At 43.0% G+C, this 21,240-nt stretch overlaps 2 protein-coding genes across 2 annotated transcripts in view; both read right to left on the reverse strand.

The window, feature by feature from the left end:
• Positions 1 to 1,607, reverse strand: part of LOC307166337 (uncharacterized protein) — a gene marked incomplete at both ends in the record, with an annotated part of 60,468 nt that extends 58,861 nt beyond the window's left edge. Inside the window, one exon of the mRNA XM_079884636.1 lies at positions 1,153 to 1,607. Coding sequence (XP_079740762.1) covers positions 1,153 to 1,607 — 455 coding nt within the window. The remainder of the gene's footprint in view (positions 1 to 1,152) is intronic.
• The window catches only part of mcrip1 (MAPK regulated corepressor interacting protein 1), a 362,891-nt gene that overhangs the window by 321,373 nt on the left and 20,278 nt on the right, over positions 1 to 21,240 (reverse strand). The window lies entirely within an intron of this gene.

A 21,240-nucleotide genomic window follows, 5' to 3' on the forward strand; every position in this document is an offset into this window, starting at 1 on the left:
AATATTTTGTTGCATAGTTAAAAGTTTCAGTGCATAGGACGGACCTATCCGCGATCGCTCTCCATGGTTCTGACCAAAGAAGGGCGCTTTGGAATCTCCATTCTGCATCATACCTGGGCTGAGGTTACGTTGTCTCTTAGCGCGCTACTAAGACTCTTAAGGAATATCTTAACTAAAGGTATACTACCACTAAAGGTATATCATTGCTAGGCGTCTTCAGGGCTATCATCCACTCGCGAGGCAGAGGCGCTCGCGCCCTCCTAGCAACGGTGCTGTTTTTGGTAAAACATGATTTTGACCACTTCATTAAGTTTTGTTTTGTAGAAAACTCTTTTTAAAAGATTTTCGTTTTGTGTAAATTGTATCTTAATTTTGATCAATGTTTTATCAACCTACTCTCTGATTATGTAATTCATATGAAATGTGCATTTCTCTCTGCCGTTCATGGCGAGTCCGTATCGTCAACTTCATCTTTGCAGCGAAACAGAAAACACCTGTTAATAGGCCTATGTCACGGAAAAATTGAAGACCGGAAGTAAGTCCTTTAGTAGGGATACGGCTCTTCCGGTTAGCTTTTCAGAATGGCGGAGTCCGATATTTACCGCTGGACCAAATCTCTCCGCAACCTTCCTGAAGTCACATATGACGATGTGGTTCGGATAGTAAATGAAAAGTCTCATGTCGAAACGTCAAAACTGAGGAAAGGGTACAAGTTCTTCTGGGAGAAATTCATTTTCAATTACAGAGGTAAGTTAAGTGTTTGAATGCCGCTGACACACTGTCGCTAGCTAGCTTGAATGCATGTATTTAACGTTATATAGCTAGCACATGAATGTCAAAGAGTTTATTGTCATATGCACAGACAGAAAACATGTTTCCCTGTACAATGAAATTCTTACTTTGCCGTCCACATTAAATGTCATAAAATAAATACAATAAATACAATGTCATACAAAAATAAAAATAGCAAAAAGAAAAATTTCTTAATAGTGAATTTCTTAATAAAAGCAATAAAAGTGAGATAGTGCAGTTAAATAGAGCAATAAAATTATGTCCATGGTTGCAAACTCCTATCAACTGTTTAGGAGTCTAATGGCAGAAGGAAAAAAAGAGTTCTTCAGTCTTGAAGTCCTGCATTTCACACTTCTATACCTCCGTCCTGAGGGTAGAAGTGTGAACAGTCCGTGCTGGGGATGGGAGGGGTCTTTGAGGATGGAAGCAGCTCTCCTGATGACCCTGCGGTGGTATATGCTCTCTAGAGAGGGCAATGGAGTCCTGGTAATCTTCTGTGCAGTCTTCACCACTCTCTGCAGGCGTTTACGGTCCATGACAGTAGTGCTGCCGTACCACACAGTGATGCAATTAGTCAGGACACTCTCGATAACACAACTGTAGAAGTTGTTGAGGATATTAGATGACATGCCAAACCTCCTCAGCCTCCTCAGAAAATACAGCCGCTGTTGGGCCTTCTTAACCAGCTGTGTGACGTGTGGTTTCCAAGTGAGGTCCTCACTAATGTGGACACCCAAGTATTTAAAATTGCTCACCCTCTCCACTTCAAGCTCCCGGATGAACAGTGGCTGATGCATACTCCTCTCCTTTCTCATGTCCACTATCATTTCCTTCGTCTTCTCCGTGTTGAGGATGAGATTATTGTCACCACATGTGTCAGATAAAACATCATTTTTAATTAATCGAAAAAATATGATTTACATCATTGGTAGGAATACATATTTAGTTTCTCAGTGGCTCCAAAAACTTTACCTGACGAGCCGCAAGATGTTGTTTAGCATAGCTAGGTAACAACTAACGTTAGGCACTAAGTTATGTAAATGTCGCTAGCATGTCAGATAAGCTATTAGTATAATCGCTAATATAGCAATTGTAAGTCGCTTTGGATAAAAGCGTCAGCTAAATGAATAAATGTAAGCTCCAGGCTACTGATAGAACATAGTTGAGAATTATTATTTGGGGGAAAATATGGCTGGGTGGCTGTCATAGGCTACCAATGCCCAAACATGTTGCTATATTATGTGATAATTTTTCCTCTCCTACTGCAGTGTCAGATTTAGTTAATATGGAAGTGGCAGTTAGGGCGAACTGCTACTGTTCTATGAGGAAAAACGAGGAGCCTCAAACCCTGCAGGTTACAGTGCTAGGATGCCCAGCCCTGAGTCTGAAATCATGCTCTATCCATGCAAAACAACATGCTTAACTCGCTTTTCGTAGTCTTTTGTGCATCAATGGAACCGTTACACTTTGGACTTCCTTCCTGACCACGTTAAAATGTAAATCTGTTTAAACCAGATTTACATTTTGGGATTCATACAATAGACCCATCTCAAATTTGTACTATGTAGCGCCTAATGAAATAGAGCATGGTTACAGACCTGCACAAGTTCAGGTGCATGTTCAGTGTGTGCATGTTTTTATTTTTATTGTTTCTTGTTGCTGTTTCAAAATACTCTTTCTCTCCAGATCTGCTGTTGCAGGTAGTAACGTTTTGTTTCATGTCTGCTGTTGCAGATTTTGTTATATATCTGCTGTTGCAGATTCTCTGTTCTCATATTTGTTCCTTAATTTTTCTTAAGTCCACTGATGTTTATGGGTTTCCCTGAAATATGGTCTCTATGTCTAGATTGTGCTGAGTGCAGTTACACCAGTGCAGTTAAATGGATGCACCTGCTCATGTGCTGCTGGAGAGGCGTTATGCAATCATGTGGTTGCACTCCTATTTCAGACGCACCACTACAGCTTCACAGGGGAGAAATGTGTGCCAACACTTCTGTCATGCACCGGTGAGCTTCAGTCATGGCACCGACCAAGGACACAGGTTTGTGTGTATCCCTCAGGTCTAGCCAAACATCCTGTTTAGTCTACTCAATTATAATTTTTGAAGTTCTAGTATTAAAACATGTGACTAACACTGTCTTAAGTATACAGGTGAAACTCAAAATTTTTTAATATTGGGCAAAAGTTCATGTATTTCAGTAATTCAAATTAAAGGGTGAAACTAATATATTTAGTATATATAGCCATATACATTTGCATGGTTATACTTTTCAGAAGAATATTTAAATTCCTTTTTTTATTGATTTCATGTACAATTCTAATTTTCTGAGATTTTAATTTGGGGGTTTTCAAAAGCTGTAAGCCATAATCATCACATTTTTTGGAGTTTCACCTGTATATAGATGTATACTTACAATATGACTTGTGTGCTTAAATATTGATAATCTCTGAAACTTTTGACTGCATTGTTTTCCTTTTTTTTTTTTTTTTGGTTTTGCTCCAGGGGATTAGCCCGGAACCCACGGACCAACTTGTGGTGAGGAAACCCAAGGCACCTGGGCGCAGTTGTGTCAAATCAACACTGTATCGAGCCTACGCAGGTAAGTGGTGTATAATCCATCTTTTTATTCATTAGGACATTTGTAAAACATTTAATGATTAATAGTTTCTGTTACTTGTCTTCGTAGGACCCCTTCCTGACCCTGTGGTGCTGTCTGTTGGAGATGAACTGCGAGACCTTCGACCTCAACCTGGAATATGCAAGATCGTATGTGACCTGGCTGAACTAACTTTAGTGGACTCTAAGTTTGGGCCAGTCCCTCAAGGTTCAGTTCTGTCTTATCAGTGCCCCCCAGAAATATCCAAAGAAATCATTAAGCACCCAGAAGCCCCCTCATTCCCACAACTCCCTTTGCTAGGCTATACATTTAAACAACACCTACAGTTTGTTTCCAATTACCTTCAGTTTGATCACTTGCATAGTTTAGAAGTCACCTCTGAATTGGCTAGTTTCATTGAAGAGCATACAAGGGGGCAGTCAGAGAATCCTATGTGAAAGGAAGTCCGGCTGCCCCGTTTAACTTCCAGTAGATTTGGTGAAGTGTTTACCCTGAGAGGGGAGTCCTCTGCTCAGGCTCTCGCAGTGAGGATCATCAAGGGGGTACGGCAAACTCCTGCTATGAAAAGGGGTATTGACCTCGAGCCAGAAGTGTTAAATCAGTACAGTGACCTGGTTAATGTCAATGTCTACCCTTGTGGATTCGTTGTTCACCCTAATGCGTCTTACCTTGGGGCTAGCCCTGATGCAAGGGTGTATGATCCCACCACAACACCCCCCTTTGGCTTAGCTGAGGTGAAATGTCCAAATGTAGACAGTATAACCGAAGTCAAGCATGTTAAGTTTGTTAATGGTAAGGCCAAACTAAAAAAAACACACAAATATTACTGCCAAGTGCAAGGCCAGTTAGCCATCACTGGTTTGTCATGGTGTGATTTCATAACATCAACAAAAAGTGACCTGACAGTGAAAAGAGTTTGGCATGATGAATCCTTAATAACTGCAATGAAGGATAAACTTGATCTGTTTTATTTCAACACATACATGGACACATACCTCCTGAATGCCAAGTAAATAAAGTCAACAGTGATGGTAGGATCTCTCTGTTTCTCACACACACATTTACAATCTTAAAGGGATACTTCACTTTAAAATTGAAATTCTGTCATCATATACTCACCCTCATGTTGTTTCAAACCTGTATGAATTTCTTTCTTCTGCTGAACAGAAAGGAAGATATTTAGAAGAATATCAGTAACCAGACAGTTTCTGGTCTCATTGACTTCCATAGTATATATTTTTTCCTGCTATGGAAGTCAATGAGACCAGAAACTGTCTGGTTACTGATATTCTTCTAAATATCTTCCTTTCTGTTCAGCAGAAGAAAGAAATTCATACAGGTTTGAAACAACATGAGGGTGAGTATATGATGATTTTCATTTTAAATTGAAGTATCCCTTTAACTAGTATTTCAGTTTAGTATATCATATGTTCTATAAATTGTATTTTTTACTTTAAAAAGAAATTTGAGTTGGGAGCACTGTGAAAACTCTCTAATAATCTCTACTGTTTTTTGTTGTTGTTTTTTTTTATCGCCGTGGACAATCTGCAATAAAGGCGAACCGCAATCACTCAGTCACTGTGAATCACAATATGAATTAATTCAAACACTTCATATTCATTTAATTTCTTTTCACATTTCTTTTTTTTCCATTCATGTGATTCCTTTCTCTGTAAAATGTATGCTCTGGAAAAAGAACTGGAAAAAAGATCATTACTGATGACCACATACACTTATTTTTATTTATTTATTTAAAACATTTCTGCACATATTTTCTGCAGTTTTCTTTTTCAGTTCACTGTTTTTTACTGTCAATACATTTGTTGTGCATATGTTGCACTGACTTGTTCTGTGAAAAATAAAAAAATAAATGTCAACAACAGCATGTGTGTGTGAATGCAAATATTTCTTTGCATGTGAACGATCTAAAGAATTTCATAAAATTTGAACTATTTTATTATTATGACAAAGCATACTAAAGATGAGAGTGCTTTTCAACAGTTTGTAGTTGTTTTAATGTGTCACACTGGGACATCACCCTTCACATCCAAAGGGCCTTGATAGTTGGACATTAAGCAACAAGTTGCCCACAGCTGATTTACAGAGCCTGAAAGGGTCAACGGAATGGTCTTGTCCCAGATATGATATTCTTTGATCCTTCTTATGGCCCTCTCCACCAAGATACTAAGTCGGGCGACACTCTGGGTTTTTTCGGTGTCCTCTCTGCTGAACCTGGCGCCTCTTTTAAATGGGGGGATTATGAGGGTGGCCCCAACATGAGAAAGCATTTTGTCAATGACAAAGCCTTTGTCAGCCATGTATGCATCTCCAGGCTGAAGTAGATGAAGGATTCCTGACTGCTGTGTGATTTCTTTGTCTGATATGGAACCAGTGTACAGCTTTGAGATGAAGGTGATAACTCCACATGGGGCAATGCCAATCAGACCTTTGAAGGTGTTGGTGTTCTTGTAATTAGAAAATGTTTCAGACTGGAGGGTGAGTGATGATGGTGCCTCACACCTGATTTCTGTGCAATCTAGAATCACTCGCAAGTTGGGACAGTACTGGGCATACTTTAATGGCATTGTTGCTTGCACTCGTTCCCTTGTCATCCAAATTGGCTCTGACCCCAAGACAAGGAACAGGTAGTTGGCCCATGTGATGATGACTCTGCTCACAGTGGTGGTGCTGATGCCAAATATGTCTGCTATCACCTTCTCTTTCATCCCAACAGCAACGCGACAGCAGTAGAGAAAGAGTTCATCAACCAGTTGCAGTCTCCTGTTAGGGCTGGATTTCTCCAGTGCCATGGCATCAGTTGTCCTCTGGGCTCTACTCCAGTAGACTAACCTGGAAGCTGAGGGTGCGATGGATTTCCAAAATGACCAAAACACTTTCTCAGACGGAAAGCGGGTATAGAATCGGAATTCATCGTCCGTTGCACAGTACCTGTTGATGTTAAGTGTAGCAGTAAAGGACAGGTCTCTTAGTTGGCTTTCTAGATCCCTCACTTTAGCTTCCAGTAGCCTGATGGTTTCAGCAGCAGCATCCACTACATGCATATCTGCGTCCACATCCGCGCGGGTATAGTTGTGTTCCGAGGCAGGTTCGTGATTGCGCACGGCAGACTGTTCGTCCTCCTCCACCTCAGACTCAGCACCAGCCTGAAAGCCCTCCGCTACTCCTAGGCGTACAACACGGTCAAAAACTGACCGACGACGGGGCTGATTATCTCCCCAGTTATTCCAGGGAAACCGGGTTGGTATAGAATTGGCTTTAAGCCTATTCCGACCACTTTCCGAGACGTAGATGCTCTCCTTTTCAAAGTGCAAACTACAAACGAAAGTGCTCCCCCGGAGAATCTTAAAAGAAGGCCCCTCATCCCTCCTTATTAATCTAACCCAAGACTTATGGAGTGTTTCGTCCTTCGGGAAAGCGTGAAAGCTGAGGTATGGCTGTCTACGTCCTGATGCAGAGCAACCCGGTACACTACAACAACAGCTGCGGGTATAGCCTGCCATTGTTGTTATAGATTCGCCGGTAAGGTAAACGTTTCTATGGTAACAGCGAGTTGGACCAATCAGCAGACGTTGCTACTGCGCTTAGGATTGTGGGTAGTGTAGTTTTTCTTTCATAAGATCGCGGATAAAACATGTTTTTTTTAAAACAAGGCTGATTTCATACGAACTTATAGCTTCAACAGGAGCAATCATTTCATAACCTCATAGCTTGTGGTCAGTCTACCTCGGATAGTTTAGACATTATGGCTGATAATCTAAATCCTTATCGAGAAATAATATTGACCGGAAGTTCTGAATCCCTACTCCGCGTTCCGGAAGCAGGAAGTGTGACATAGGCCTATTAATAAACAATTAAATTAAATGTCTCCTTGCTAATTTAGACACATTCATAATCATTACTTTAACCGGTTATTTGTGGCAAGCTTTATGCGTCATAACGATCATATATATAGCATATTTAAGTAGGCTAATTAAATTAATATAAAGAGGCGATTTGTCCACGAATGGCTTAAATGAACAACTACTAGTGGACTAGAATTTTTTTTGTTGTTGTTGGAGGCAGCCGTTATTCCACATATTTTCGAACCAGGCTCAGGCCATTCTGGGTTGAGCAAGCGACCCTACGGAATGATTGAGCGTAGCGGAATATTCAGAAATGCGCTCTCCGCTCACGAGCTCTAATCGGAACAAACCCGAACCTCACTGTCTGCTGAATTTGCGCAGGTTACATGTCCGACATATAGGCTATCTATGACTTCGCACGACGGTGTTGTTTACTTCTGGGTAAAGATAGGATCAGTCAAATGAAATACAATAAACGTACAAATAAATATTACAAATTAAAAAACGATCGGAAATGTCGTCCAATTTTCTAATACCCTACTATTATTTGATGACAACAATACATCTGGTAAACAAAATATAGCCATTTCTGCTTTTTTTCTTTTAAACAAAAAATAAAGCTGCACCCTTTTTTAAATTTCATCTTTCATTCCGAAATAGAATAATGAATGAACGATAAAGTACGGACCCGGTCCGTGTAACACTTCACAATTCAGTTTTCAGACCATACAATGCAAATGCAAAAATGAAAAATTGAAACCAGACATTCATTTTTCTTGTTTTTTTCCCCCCAGTACATTATCAATGGATATTTGCCTTTATCTCCCCTTTTTCAATTTTACTTTTGCTAAATTGTAACTTCAGAAACAAACATTCGAATAAATGAAATCTAACCGATTTTCTATTTTTCCAGTTTTCGTCTTGTAATTTGCGCCGTGGGCGGTACCATTAGCATGGGGCTGTGGCCGTGGACTAACTTTACTATCATTTCATTGATGTTCTGCTTTATTTACACTGCATGCACGTTTGAGGAGAAGTTTAAAAGACGGAACACAGGACGACATTTTTCACCCGAAGGCAAAACGGAGCACAGCCTATTAATAATAAAATTATTATTAATAGTCTGTGCTCCGTTTTGCCACGGGATGGTGATTGCAAATACTGTAATGGCAATCGGCTGAGGGTGGGTACCGATGATGGTGAAATACATTTTTACTGAAACTGTAATCATAGCCGCGACCCGCGAGAATGACAGATGGTTGACAGGATGATATAGCGGAGGAAATTAAAGGCGCAAGATAACTTCTGTTAACAAAAACATAAATAAAAAGTGTTTAATATAAGTGACTTTGTCTTTGTTTTATTGTTTTTGTTGTTTTTAATCAAATAATTGTGAACCACAAAATGAGCCTTCGTTTTAAAGGACAATTTCCAAATATATTTTATTTAGGCTATTTGTTATAATATGGGTATTTTATAACACCCATAAAAAAATAAAATAAATAAAAAATCGCTTTTAGCCTGTGAACTAAATAACAAAAAATCAAGCCGAAATCTCTTTTTTTCGTTTTTTCGAAAAAATGAATAGAGGGGCTGTTTTCTCGTTTCTGCTTATTTCATTTCAAATAGGAAAACAAACTATCAAAATACGGACCCAGATGACAGGAGTAAGTTGAGTTGACAAAGACAAAAGTTGAGTCATGTGGGCAATCAATCACATAGACATAGACAGTTAATAGACACATAGACATGGAAGATGACACATAGTAACGACAGAATGGAAACACATGACACATGCAGCATTGACACGCAAGACGACACAGTCAAACGACAAGGAGTAAGTTGAGTGGACAAAGACAAACGTTGAGTCATGTGGGCAATCAGGACAGTGAACAGACACATAGACATGGAAGACGACACATAGCATAGACAGACAGACATGGACAAACAGTGAACAGACACATAGACATTGTCATGGTAGAAACAAGACTGGAAGCAAGTGCAGGTTACTATGTTTATTAAACTCAGATGAAGCAAACACAGTCACAGATTCTCTGGTGGGCGGCGACTCAGGCTCGTGCAGGGACTAGATGGTCTGTGGTGCGCTGGTGCGGTGAAGTGAGAGTCCAATTCCCGGTGCTGGAGTGCGGTGAAAACTCAGTGACGGAAAACACGAACGGCAAGAAGACACGGCAAGACGAAACACTGAGACGGCAACTCCACGGGACCTCAAACAAACAATCCGACACTGGAACAGAGAATGGTGTGAGTATATGAAGGGAACGGGAATGAATTGCAGCTGTGAACAGTGATGGTGATGATAATGATTATCAGCTGGAGCGCTGACAGACACGTGAGCGGGACAACGCCCACTCACACATAAACAAACACAGACACGAGACGAAAAGGAAACAATGCATTCAACAACCGTGACAGTACCCCCTCCTCTAGGAACGCCTCCTGGCGTTCCCAGACTCTCTTACCTGTCGATTGTAATCATCGATAAGAGAGTGATCCAGGATGTCACGAGCCGGAACCCAACTTCTCTCCTCCGGACCGTAACCTTCCCAGTCCACCAGGTACTGGAATCCGCGTCCCCTCCGCCTAGAGTCCAGAATGCGACGGACCGAATAGGATGGTTCCCCATCTACGAGGCGCGGCGGTGGGGGAACCGGGGCAGGCGGATTAATACGGGAAAAAAAAACGGGCTTAATTTTGGACACGTGGAATACCGGATGAATTCTCCTGTACACTGGAGGGAGGTTGAGACGGACTGCCACCGGACTAACAATCTTGGTGACAGAAAACGGGCCAATGAATTTAGGAGCCAATTTATTAGATACGGAGCGGAGCGGAATGTTCTTGGTAGAAAGCCACACTTTGGAACCGACGACGTATACGGGAGGCCTAGACCGGTGGCGATCGGCTTTGGCCTTGGTGCGCGCCCGCACACGGAGGAGAGTCTCACGGGCTCTCGTCCATGTGTGGTGACACCTCTGGACGAAGGCGTGAGCGGAGGGGACCGCGACTTCGGATTCCAGACTAGGAAAAACCGGTGGCTGGTATCCTATACTACACTCAAAAGGAGATAGGCCCGTAGCTGACACTGGCAACGAATTGTGGGCGTACTCCACCATAGGCAGTTGTTGACTCCAGGAGGAAGGATTCCTGGCAGCCGTACATCACAAGGTTCTCTCCAAGTCTTGGTTGGCTCTCTCAGTTTGACCATTGCTCTGGGGGTGAAACCCGGAAGACAGGCTGACCGTCGCCCCCAGCAACTTACAAAACTCTCGCCAAAATTTGGACACAAATTGGGGACCCCTGTCGGACACCACGTCTGTCGGGAGGCCATGTAACCGAAAGACGTGATTAACGACTGCAACCGCTGTCTCCTTGGCTGAGGGTAATTTGGGCAAGGGAACAAAGTGGGCTGCCTTCGAGAATCGGTCCACCACGGTTAAAACTACCGTGTTACCCTGGGAGGGTGGGAGGGCGGTAACAAAATCTAGTGCGATATGGGACCAGGGTCTCGAAGGCACCGACAGCGGTTGGAGTAACCCATCTGGGGGTCGATTGGACGACTTGCCAATGGCGCAAACTGAGCAAGCCAAAACAAAATTGTGAACATCGCGAGCCATAAGCGGCCACCAGAATCGTTGTTTGACCAAATAGAGGGTGCGACTAACTCCTGGATGACAGGCTAGACTAGAACAATGACCCCACCGAATAACGTCTGGACGTAGTTCCTCCGGCACAAATAAGCGGTTCGGTGGGCACCGGATCGGAGGCGTTACCCCTTCTAGAGCCTTCTTGACTCTCGATTCGACCTCCCATGTGAGCGTAGAGATAATTAGGGTCTCTGAAAAAATACGCTCGGGAGTAGGTGCGTGTTCGGATCGATCAAAAATACGCGACAAAGAATCGGGTTTGACGTTTTTGGAACCCGGACGATATGAGAGGGTAAAATCGAAACGGCCGAAAAAAAGTGCCCACCGAGCCTGCCTGGAGTTCAACCTTTTGGCGGATCTAATGTATTCCAGATTTTTATGATCGGTCCAGACGATAAAGGGTACCCCAGACCCTTCTAACCAGTGGCGCCACTCTTCCAAGGCTAACTTGACCGCCAACAACTCCCTGTTGCCAATGTCGTAATTTCGTTCAGCGGGTGATAAGCGATGAGATAAAAACGCGCATGGATGCATCTTGTCGTCTGAAGGAGAGCGTTGTGAAAGAACTGCGCCTACCCCCACCTCTGACGCGTCGACCTCCACCACAAACTGGCGTGACGGATCAGGGGCGATTAAGATGGGAGCCGAAACGAAGCGGCTCTTGAGGTTGGAAAAAGCAGTCTCGGCTGCTTCCGACCACCTGAACGCAGTTCTGGGGGAGGTCAAGGCAGTCAGAGGTGCGGCTAGTTGGCTAAAGTTGCGAATAAAACGCCGGTAGAAGTTGGCGAACCCCAGAAACCTCTGTAGGGCCTTACGGGAATCTGGGTTTGGCCACTCTACCACAGCCTTAACTTTGTCAGGATCCATACGCATACCCTCAGCCGACACGATGTGTCCTAAGAAAGGGACCGACTGTGCATGAAAAGCGCATTTCTCCGCCTTGACAAAAAGCCCATTCTCTAGCAACCTTTGGAGTACTCGTCGGACGTGCTGCACGTGTTCCTGGAGAGACGAGGAAAAAATCAGAATGTCATCCAGGTAAACATAAATAAACTGATCGATCATGTCTCGCAGCACGTCATTAACGAGTGCTTGGAAGACTGCGGGACTGTTGGACAAACCGAAAGGCATGACCAAGTATTCAAAGTGCCCCCTAGGGGTGTTGAAAGCAGTCTTCCATTCATCCCCCTTCCTGATACGGACCAAATGATAAGCATTACGTAAGTCCAGTTTTGTGAAGATGGACGCTCCCTGCAACCTCTCGAAGGCTGAAGACATCAACGGCAAAGGATAAGTATTCTTTACCGTGATGTTGTTCAACCCCCGGTAATCAATACAAGGTCGCAGCGACCCGTCCTTCTTCCCCACAAAAAAGAACCCCGCCCCCGCTGGAGATGAGGAAGGTTGGATGAACCCGGATGCTAGAGAATCAGAAATATATTTCTCCATAGCCTCCCTCTCCGGAACCGAGAGTGAATAAATCTTGCCTTTAGGCGGAGACTTACCTGGCAGTAAATCTATAGCACAGTCGTAGGGACGGTGCGGAGGGAGAGAAGCAGCCCTTGACTTACTGAACACTTCCCTCAGGTCACGGTACTCTGCGGGCACGTTTGATAAATCCACTGCTTCCTCCTGCAACACAGAAACAGAGACAACAGAACAGGCAGACACAAGACACGAACTATGACATTCAGTGCTCCAGGCTGATATAGTTCTACGTTTCCAGTCAATGCGAGGGTTGTGTTGGTTGAGCCAGGGGTGGCCCAAGACAATGGGGGTGTGATGGGAGTCCATGATGTAGAATGATATGATTTCTGCATGATTCCCTGAGGTGATGAGCGTGATGTTCTCGGTGGTCTGGGAGATCGCTGGTAGTGACTGTCCATTGAGTGCATGTACAGTGATTCTTTGGGGAAGTGTTCTGAGTGGGACTTGAAACTGTAGTGCAAAGGTGCGATCCATAAAATTACCTTCTGCCCCGGAGTCCACAAGTGCGGTGCAGTGGTGATCGTGGACAGACCATCTAAGTCTTACCGGGAGGATGGTGGATGTAGATGAGGACTTTTCGGCGGAGATCCCACCCGATAGTAGCCTCATGCTTACTATCGGGCTTGACCTTTTACCGGGCAGTTAACTGCAAAATGTCCCGCTCCCCCGCAGTACAGGCAAAGGCCTTGGGACCTCCGCCTCTCCCTCTCCTCCCGGGAAAGCCGAGCTCGACCCACCTGCATGGGCTCGGGATCGGAGGGACCGGCCGCGTCCATGCCACTGGACCGCTGGTGTTCCACCCCTCCATGAGGCAGGCTGGGTAGAGTGCGTGGTCCGACCCGGGCTAGTCGAGCGTCCACCCTCAGAGCCAGGTCTATAAGTCCGTTCAGTGAAGGGGGCAGGTCCAGGGCGTAGATCTCCCTCTGGACGCGGTCGGCCAGCCCATGCAGGAACCTATCCCACTGCGCTTCCTCGTTCCAGCGACACTCGGCCGCCAGGGTCTTGAACTCGATGGCATAGTCAGAAACCGAACGCTCCCCCTGGCGTAATTCTGACAAGACCCTGGCAGCCTCTCTTCCCGCGACCGCGCGGTCGAAGACCCGTCTCATCTCTGTAGAGAGGTCCTGGAACGAGGAACAGCATGGCTCTTGGTTTTCCCACACCGCCGTCCCCCACAGTGCCGCTTTCCCGGTCAGTAAGGTTAATACAAACGCCACTTTAGTCTCCTCTCTTTCGAAGGTCCGGGGCTGGAGTGCGAAATGCATACCGCATCGAGTCAAAAACGGCCGGCAAAAGTTAGGCTCACCGGAGTATGGCTCGGGAGTCGGAAGGCGGGGCTCGGACTGAGAGGCGGGCATCGGTGGTGTGGGGGGGACGGGCGGTGCGGCTGGCGCAGCGGGAGGTTGCAGCTGTTGAAATCGCTGGGTCAGCTCGGACACCTGCGTGACGAGAGCCTGAATCGCGCGCGCCGCTTCCCCTTGTTGACGGTCCTGTGCATCCATCCTCTGAATACTTGCGCGAACAAAGTCCTCCATTGTTGCCGCGGCGCCACCTGCTGCTTCCATGGTCGGGTCGGATTGTTCTGTCATGGTAGAAACAAGACTGGAAGCAAGTGCAGGTTACTATGTTTATTAAACTCAGATGAAGCAAACACAGTCACAGATTCTCTGGTGGGCGGCGACTCAGGCTCGTGCAGGGACTAGATGGTCTGTGGTGCGCTGGTGCGGTGAAGTGAGAGTCCAATTCCCGGTGCTGGAGTGCGGTGAAAACTCAGTGACGGAAAACACGAACGGCAAGAAGACACGGCAAGACGAAACACTGAGACGGCAACTCCACGGGACCTCAAACAAACAATCCGACACTGGAACAGAGAATGGTGTGAGTATATGAAGGGAACGGGAATGAATTGCAGCTGTGAACAGTGATGGTGATGATAATGATTATCAGCTGGAGCGCTGACAGACACGTGAGCGGGACAACGCCCACTCACACATAAACAAACACAGACACGAGACGAAAAGGAAACAATGCATTCAACAACCGTGACAGACATGGGCAGGGGCGGAGTGGGACCAAAAAATCTACCGGGAAATTTCGTAGACCACCGGCCCTCGGTGGTAAAAAACAACAACAAAAAAAAACGTTTGCTAAAAAATATAGCGGTGAATGAGAGAATATTAAATAGATTTTTTTTTGTTCCTCTATAGTTTTTTGCTTCAGTTTATTTCACCTGTAGTATCTTTGCTTGTTGATGCCCGGAACATGTCTGTTATTTTGGAGCATTTCACTGCCTCCTCCTCCATATTTTTTTTTCCTTTTGAGTCTGAACTTCTCAGCGCCAGATTTTTTAACGCTTGTGCTGAGGGGTGCTAGATCATTGACGGGGGAGCTGCGCAGTTATACAAATAATAATTGAGCAAAACTTGGCCACTAAATATTTAATATTCAATTATTTTAATGATCACAATTAAAGTTTTACTTTTATTAAATTGAACAAGCGCAACATTCAGCATTCAATCAAATATTCTAAAAGATGTAGGCTATTATTAGCCTACTAATAAGGTTATTTCAACATAATATTTCGTTATTTCGACATTTATGTGCGTGCAACAAGCAAGATGTGCATTTGTAAATCCGGTAACGCGTGCATTGATTTTTAGTAATAAATTAGTGTTTTCTGACAGTGTCGGGTGTCGGCTGCAAAGATGAAGTTGACGATCGCCATATATAGTGAACGCGCCTATAGAGAGAAATGCATGATTACGTAATCAGAGAGTAGCCTTTTTCTTTTCGTTTTGAATTATTTCGTTTAAAGATATTTCAAGCTTTGTGTATTTGATGTGTTTCTCATGTCTGTGTGAGGCATACACTGAGTTTCGTTAACTTAGTTCGGATGAGATGCGCTCAGTTAACGTGCAATGCAATTGACCGCGCGGGCGCCTCCATGATTAGGCTATATTGTCTGTTTGTTATATTTGCTTATAAATCCAGGCAATTGGTTGATAAAAAAATGATTAAAATTAAGATACAATTTATACAAAACGAAATTCACTTTAATGAAAGGTTTTCTACAAAACAAAACTGAATGAAATGGTCAAAATCATGTCTGTCTGACCCACCCACTCCAAGTCTCTCGATATATAGCGCATCATATCTTACTTGTGCTGTTCACTTTTCATAAATAAACATAAATGGAAAAGAAATGACATTATAATATTTTAACAAATATGAAACTAAATGCGCTTATTTAATGGCTACAACAGTAGGCCTACAGACTCTCTATTTGTGCAAATTGCTGCACATTCATTTAATTCTGAATTTTGCACAAGTGGAAAGGCGTTTGTTCAAATCAAGTTCACGGATAATTGTGCGTGCATTTATTAATCATTATGATACTAAAATCATAAAAATGCTATGTAGGCTACTAAAAATCAGATGAGCCCAGAATATGAACGCAACGTTTAATTACACTTTAAGCAATTTCCTCCCATAGAAAACCATTAGGCCTAAGAACGCTTAATGTAGCTTAATGCAGATTAGAATGCCCCCTTATTATGTCGAAATAACGAGATATTATGTTGAAATAACGTCTTAATATCTCGAAATAACAAGATAAGTTTTCTTTTCTTTTTGCTTCAAAATGCGGTTCAGGGCTTCCATAGAATAGCCTACAGCCTGAATATAGCCTAATTGCTTCCAGAAATAATTTTTGGGGGTGCTTTGGTCTTTCTTGGGGGTGCTGAAGCACCTGCTAGCCCCTCCCTAGAGCCGCCCATGCTCAGCGCCACCTTTCAGTTTTCTTTTTTGCCTTTCCATCATTTAACTCACTCTCACGGACGTTAGACTTCCAAGACGTGACGAAGAAAAAGAGGTGTTCGGCGGCTTTTTACATCAAAGGCCGACGCGATTTTGGGAGGGGCCGCTCACTGATCCCCCTATGTTTTTGAAAATCCTATAGATGGTTGGACCTGCCGAACGGGTTGAGCACTTTTATATAGCCTACTGTGTTGAGCAGAGAGGCTGCACAGTTTGACCAGCGAGAAGCGGCCGCACATCAGGCCGCCAGACGGTGTTGCTAAAATAACTCGCAATGTATAACTATTATCAGACCGGCCCTCCGCGGCCTCAAAACACTACCGGCCCACCGGGAAAAGTCCCGACTCTCCCGATTGCCACTCCGCCCCTGGACATGGGAGACGACACATAGCATAGACAGACAGACATAGACATAAACAGTGAACAGACACATAAACATGGAAGACGACACATAGCATAGACAGACATCATGTCGACATAATTTTGGCACAAATGGAACCCCATAAAATCCCGCGCTCGCGGCTCGTGATGAATTTAAATTCAAAAATTGCGCCCTCAAGAAGCGTTACGACATGTTTTACGGCAGTGATATCAAACGCTCATTGGCTCTCGCCTGCTTCGTCACAGATTGCAGCATGCCGTGTTTCAGTTGAAACAACATTGAAATGCAGAAGCGCACGCGCCGTCTTCACGCAGAGGGAAGCTGGGTTAACATTTTCGTGGATTAATAACTTAAATTCTGATCTGTCCCTTATACAAAATTATTACATGGCTTGGCTGAATTCCAATGTAGAATGCGGTCTGTTATTTCTTGATAACAGACCGCTGCGAAGTATAACAGACCGTTGCCATGAAAAACAGCGCGTTGCTATGGACGCGGAACGGACTATTTTCTTTGGCGGAAGCAATACAATCGTTTTTAAATCAATAAACTCCTTTTTAAATCAATAATTCGTGTTAAATTATTTATTTATTTTGTAGGTAGCCATGTAATAAGCGGGATAATGTATAGCGAGGCGGTCGTTATAGCGAATAACAACCCCTTCAGGCTGATTCAAGACCCCTCCGCTTCGCGTCGGGGTCCTGTTCAGCCTGTCGGGGTTGTTATTCGCTATAAAGACCGCCTCACTATACATTATCCCTTACCTATTATATACTGCCAGAGAGGACTGCAACACATCGTTATTTGAGCGACTTTTGGTACCGATTTACATTTTCGCAATAAATTGTTATGATTACACATCTGTTGTTTTTCTTCATAATTTTAGCCTGCATAGTTTTAAGAAATGGTTATGGGAGGTTTGGGGACAGGAGTAGGATTAATGTTAGTGGCTCAAAATATATTTTAATGCTATTAATAAAACTGGCATTTCCCTACACATCTCTGTCCATAAAGTGTTTTATTCTTTTTATATTCTGTATAAAATGAGTAATTTATATTTAGGTTTGGGAGTAGGGTTAAGGGAACAGTATAATAAAACAGTATAAGGGAAATGATACAGCTATCTTTATGATTCGTAAACGTTTTGTAGCTGTGAATTCGTAATAATTCTACGTTGCAGACATGTCTGTATCATACGTTTCAGCATCTATTCAAACGTACAAAAAAAGTATGTTTTCAATCTGTTGATAGGTTATAGACTTTCTACTGATATAAACTGTTTTTCACTTTAATTAGATAGTCCTAAAATTTATCTACTAACACTTGGTGGATAATGTCTATTAATAGTCAACTGATTATAAACAATATATTAATCTGTTGATAGGTTATAGACTTTCTACTGATATAAACTGTTTTTCACTTTAATTAGATAGTCCTAAAATGTATCTACTAACACTTAGTGGATAATGTCTATTAATAGTCTACTGATCATAAACAATTTATTTGTTGACAAGCAACAGATCTAATCTTTAGTTGACTATCAACAGATTATCTACAAATGGTTAAAACATTTTTAAAAACAGTTTTAAATCAGCTAAAATAATCATTAATTTGATGCACATGAGACCCCTTGAGTAGGATATACAGTATCATATGCTTCATATGCTGACATGACTGTTGACATTTAACTGACAGATTGATCTTGAGTTGTTGGTACTCAATCTACAGAAAGTTAGTTGACAATTGAAAGTTAGTCGCCAATTGGTTAATAACCTGTTGCAAAATATCATTGACAGTCAACAGGCACTTTTTTGTAAAATCTGTAGATTAACACTTGAATTGTACCTTATAGTCTATAGGCAGTCAGTTGAACGTATGTTACTTGTCTGTTGAAACAGTGTTGTTAAATGTCAACTGATGCACTGTTGACAAGCTACTGAATGGCTACTAATAACTAGTAAAGTCTCAACAAACGGACTATCAAAATAAAGTGTTACCAAAATCAACCTATGGTCCTTTGCACCATGACCTCGAGCCAAACACCCCCCAGAAGCTTTTTTCCCTTGGTCGAACATTATTAAAGTTAGAGCTTATTTAGAGATATCAGCCGCATGGCTTAGTGCAGGCGCTAATGGATCCAAGGATGTATGTTGTAAATTACTCCATCATCTCCTACAAAATATAAAAGAAAAGAACAATCTGTGCTTAATAGAGGCAGTGTATCTGGTGTATCACTAAACAATGTACCTCTTAAAGGTAGCTTCATTGTATCTTTAAGTTTTTTTTTTCTTTTCAGAAACACAAGTTTGTCCACACTTTCACTAGTGAGGGTAGATCTTGTGGCAGTGACTGTGTCACCTGCCATTGAAAAAAACCCTCTCACTTGGGATGGAGGTGGCAGGTACTGCCAAGTAGCATTTGGCCAACTTGGCTAGATTTGGAAATATTGTTTCATTGGACTTCCACCAGCCAAGCAGGTCGGATTCCAAAGAAGTGCTTTCCTTGGCTATGTAGACATATACCTCCTCCTTCACCTTCTGCTTCAAATCAGGATGGTTCCTCTGACCAGTTGCAAAGAGGGAGCCAAAGACTTCTGCCATGGCTGATGATGTCTCAGACTCTGGCATCTCTGGTAAGGAAGTAGCCTGTGAAGTTGATGGCCTGTCCTGTGTTGTCTCTCAGTCTGCAGTATTATACAACAAAGACAACAGTAAATGATTGGGTTTTATCAGTGAACACTGTAACAACAATATGTTCAGTTAAGAAATGACAGAAGTGAGGAAAAATCAATCAAATAAAAAACAACCTTAGCATTAAATACATCCCTGCTCTGTTCTGCTCAGAACTTCTGTGATGAGATCTTCAAAGATGTTCTGGTGACAGGCAGGATACAAGTGAGGGAGCGATTTGAACCTGGGGTCCAATGCAGTTCATTTATTAAATAAATCCTGGAGATCTGGGTCAATGTATAAGATTTACATGTTCTCTCTGATGGCATGCTTCATTTCCCTAAAATGAAACTTCATTATCATAGTTTTGAATGGTAAGATCATTGAAACCGGCGCTGTTGTTTCAGTGCTCACAATTGTAGAGATGGTCTTCAAAGGTTTCATAATCTTAACCAAACTCTCTGAGAAGCTCACCTCCTGATCTGACAGATGTGAGGCGTCCTGCTTGTTCTTTACTGACTTGTCTGTTAATGCAGAGTAAATGGCAACTTGCTGTTCCAGATAGCGCTCGACCATTTCGTATCTGGAGTTCCAGCGTGTCGACACATCATGAATGAGGCAGTGTTTTGGCAAGTTGAGGATCACCTTTTTTCACCCCGAAACATATGCAGCCGTCGTGCTACGATGGAAAAAAGTAACAATCTTTCTTATTTTTCCTAATAATCGAGATACCTGGTTGACTGCCAGTGCTTTTTGTGCGGTTAAATTTAGAGTATGGGTAAAGCATGTGTAGCAGTAGGCATTGGTTGTGCCTATTAACGCTCGGCTGGGTGGTGATTTGAGCTCTAGTTATGAGGACTATAAATGCGGATTGTGCATGTCACCTATGAGGGCATTACACGTGACGTCATGTCATTGTTGTTGTTCCGGCGCGGTGTGCAAGAGCTGGAGAGGTAAGATCTGCTGGTTAGCGACTCTGTTGCAAATTATTCCTGTGGCACTGGTTGATGTGGACTCCTTTGTTGTAGTGGACAGCGGAACTAATCGGCATATACTCGGCGGCGCGCGTTGTTGTGCGAACTTCTAGAGAAGCGGATGAGTTTCGTGGTTCTTTAATGATGTGCTGTTCAGGTATGTTTAATCTTTTACATTCAATGCCTCAGTCTGACTCAAGTTCGCTTAGTGAGTTTCCTCTTTGTTTTAATTCAGGTGTGTTTCATATGCCTGTTTAAGGTTATGGTGGGTTGTTCGTCGTCATTGTCGTTTGCTGGACGCTTTAATCAGAAGTCCGGTTCAACAGACGACTGCTGAGTGACCACAAACTTACTGCAGACTGCTGTTTTGTTTAACTTCACGGATATACGAACACTGAGTGACCACAAACTTACTGCAGACTGCTGTTTTGTTTAACTTCACGGATATACGAACACTGAGTGACCACAAACTTACTGCAGACTGCTGTTTTGTTTAACTTCACGGATATACGAATGTTGAGTCACCACAAACTTACTAGCCCACGTGCTGCTCGACTGCGCAGCTTTATTGACTAGCGTCATTGCGACATCTCCGACCTCGACGGCACCAGTAACGTTAACGTTTCTCTTTTATTCTGTGAGAATTGGTGTGAACATTTTCATTACCGGGGATTTGATTTTGGGTGCTCAGAATGTAAAGAGCTGCATTTAAAGTGGCCTTTGATGCTCATTATTCTTAGTCATCACTGTTTATTGTTTTGATTTAAGTTTTCTTGTTTTTTTTTCCTTTTTTTTCTAATTCTCTTTATTTGTTTTGTCCATTTATTATGTGAATTTGTGTTTTGTTTAATTCTTTTTGGCTCAAGTGTGGTCTTTGTGGCCCGGTAAGAGTTAAACAACACCTGGTCTGTGTCTTTCTGAGGCTGTCTAGGATATCCGGTCATCCAATTGTTCTCATGAGAGTACCCTG

The sequence above is a fragment of the Squalius cephalus genome (assembly GCF_949319135.1).
Source record: "Squalius cephalus genome assembly, chromosome: 1".
In the NCBI taxonomy this organism is placed as follows: domain Eukaryota; kingdom Metazoa; phylum Chordata; class Actinopteri; order Cypriniformes; family Leuciscidae; genus Squalius; species Squalius cephalus.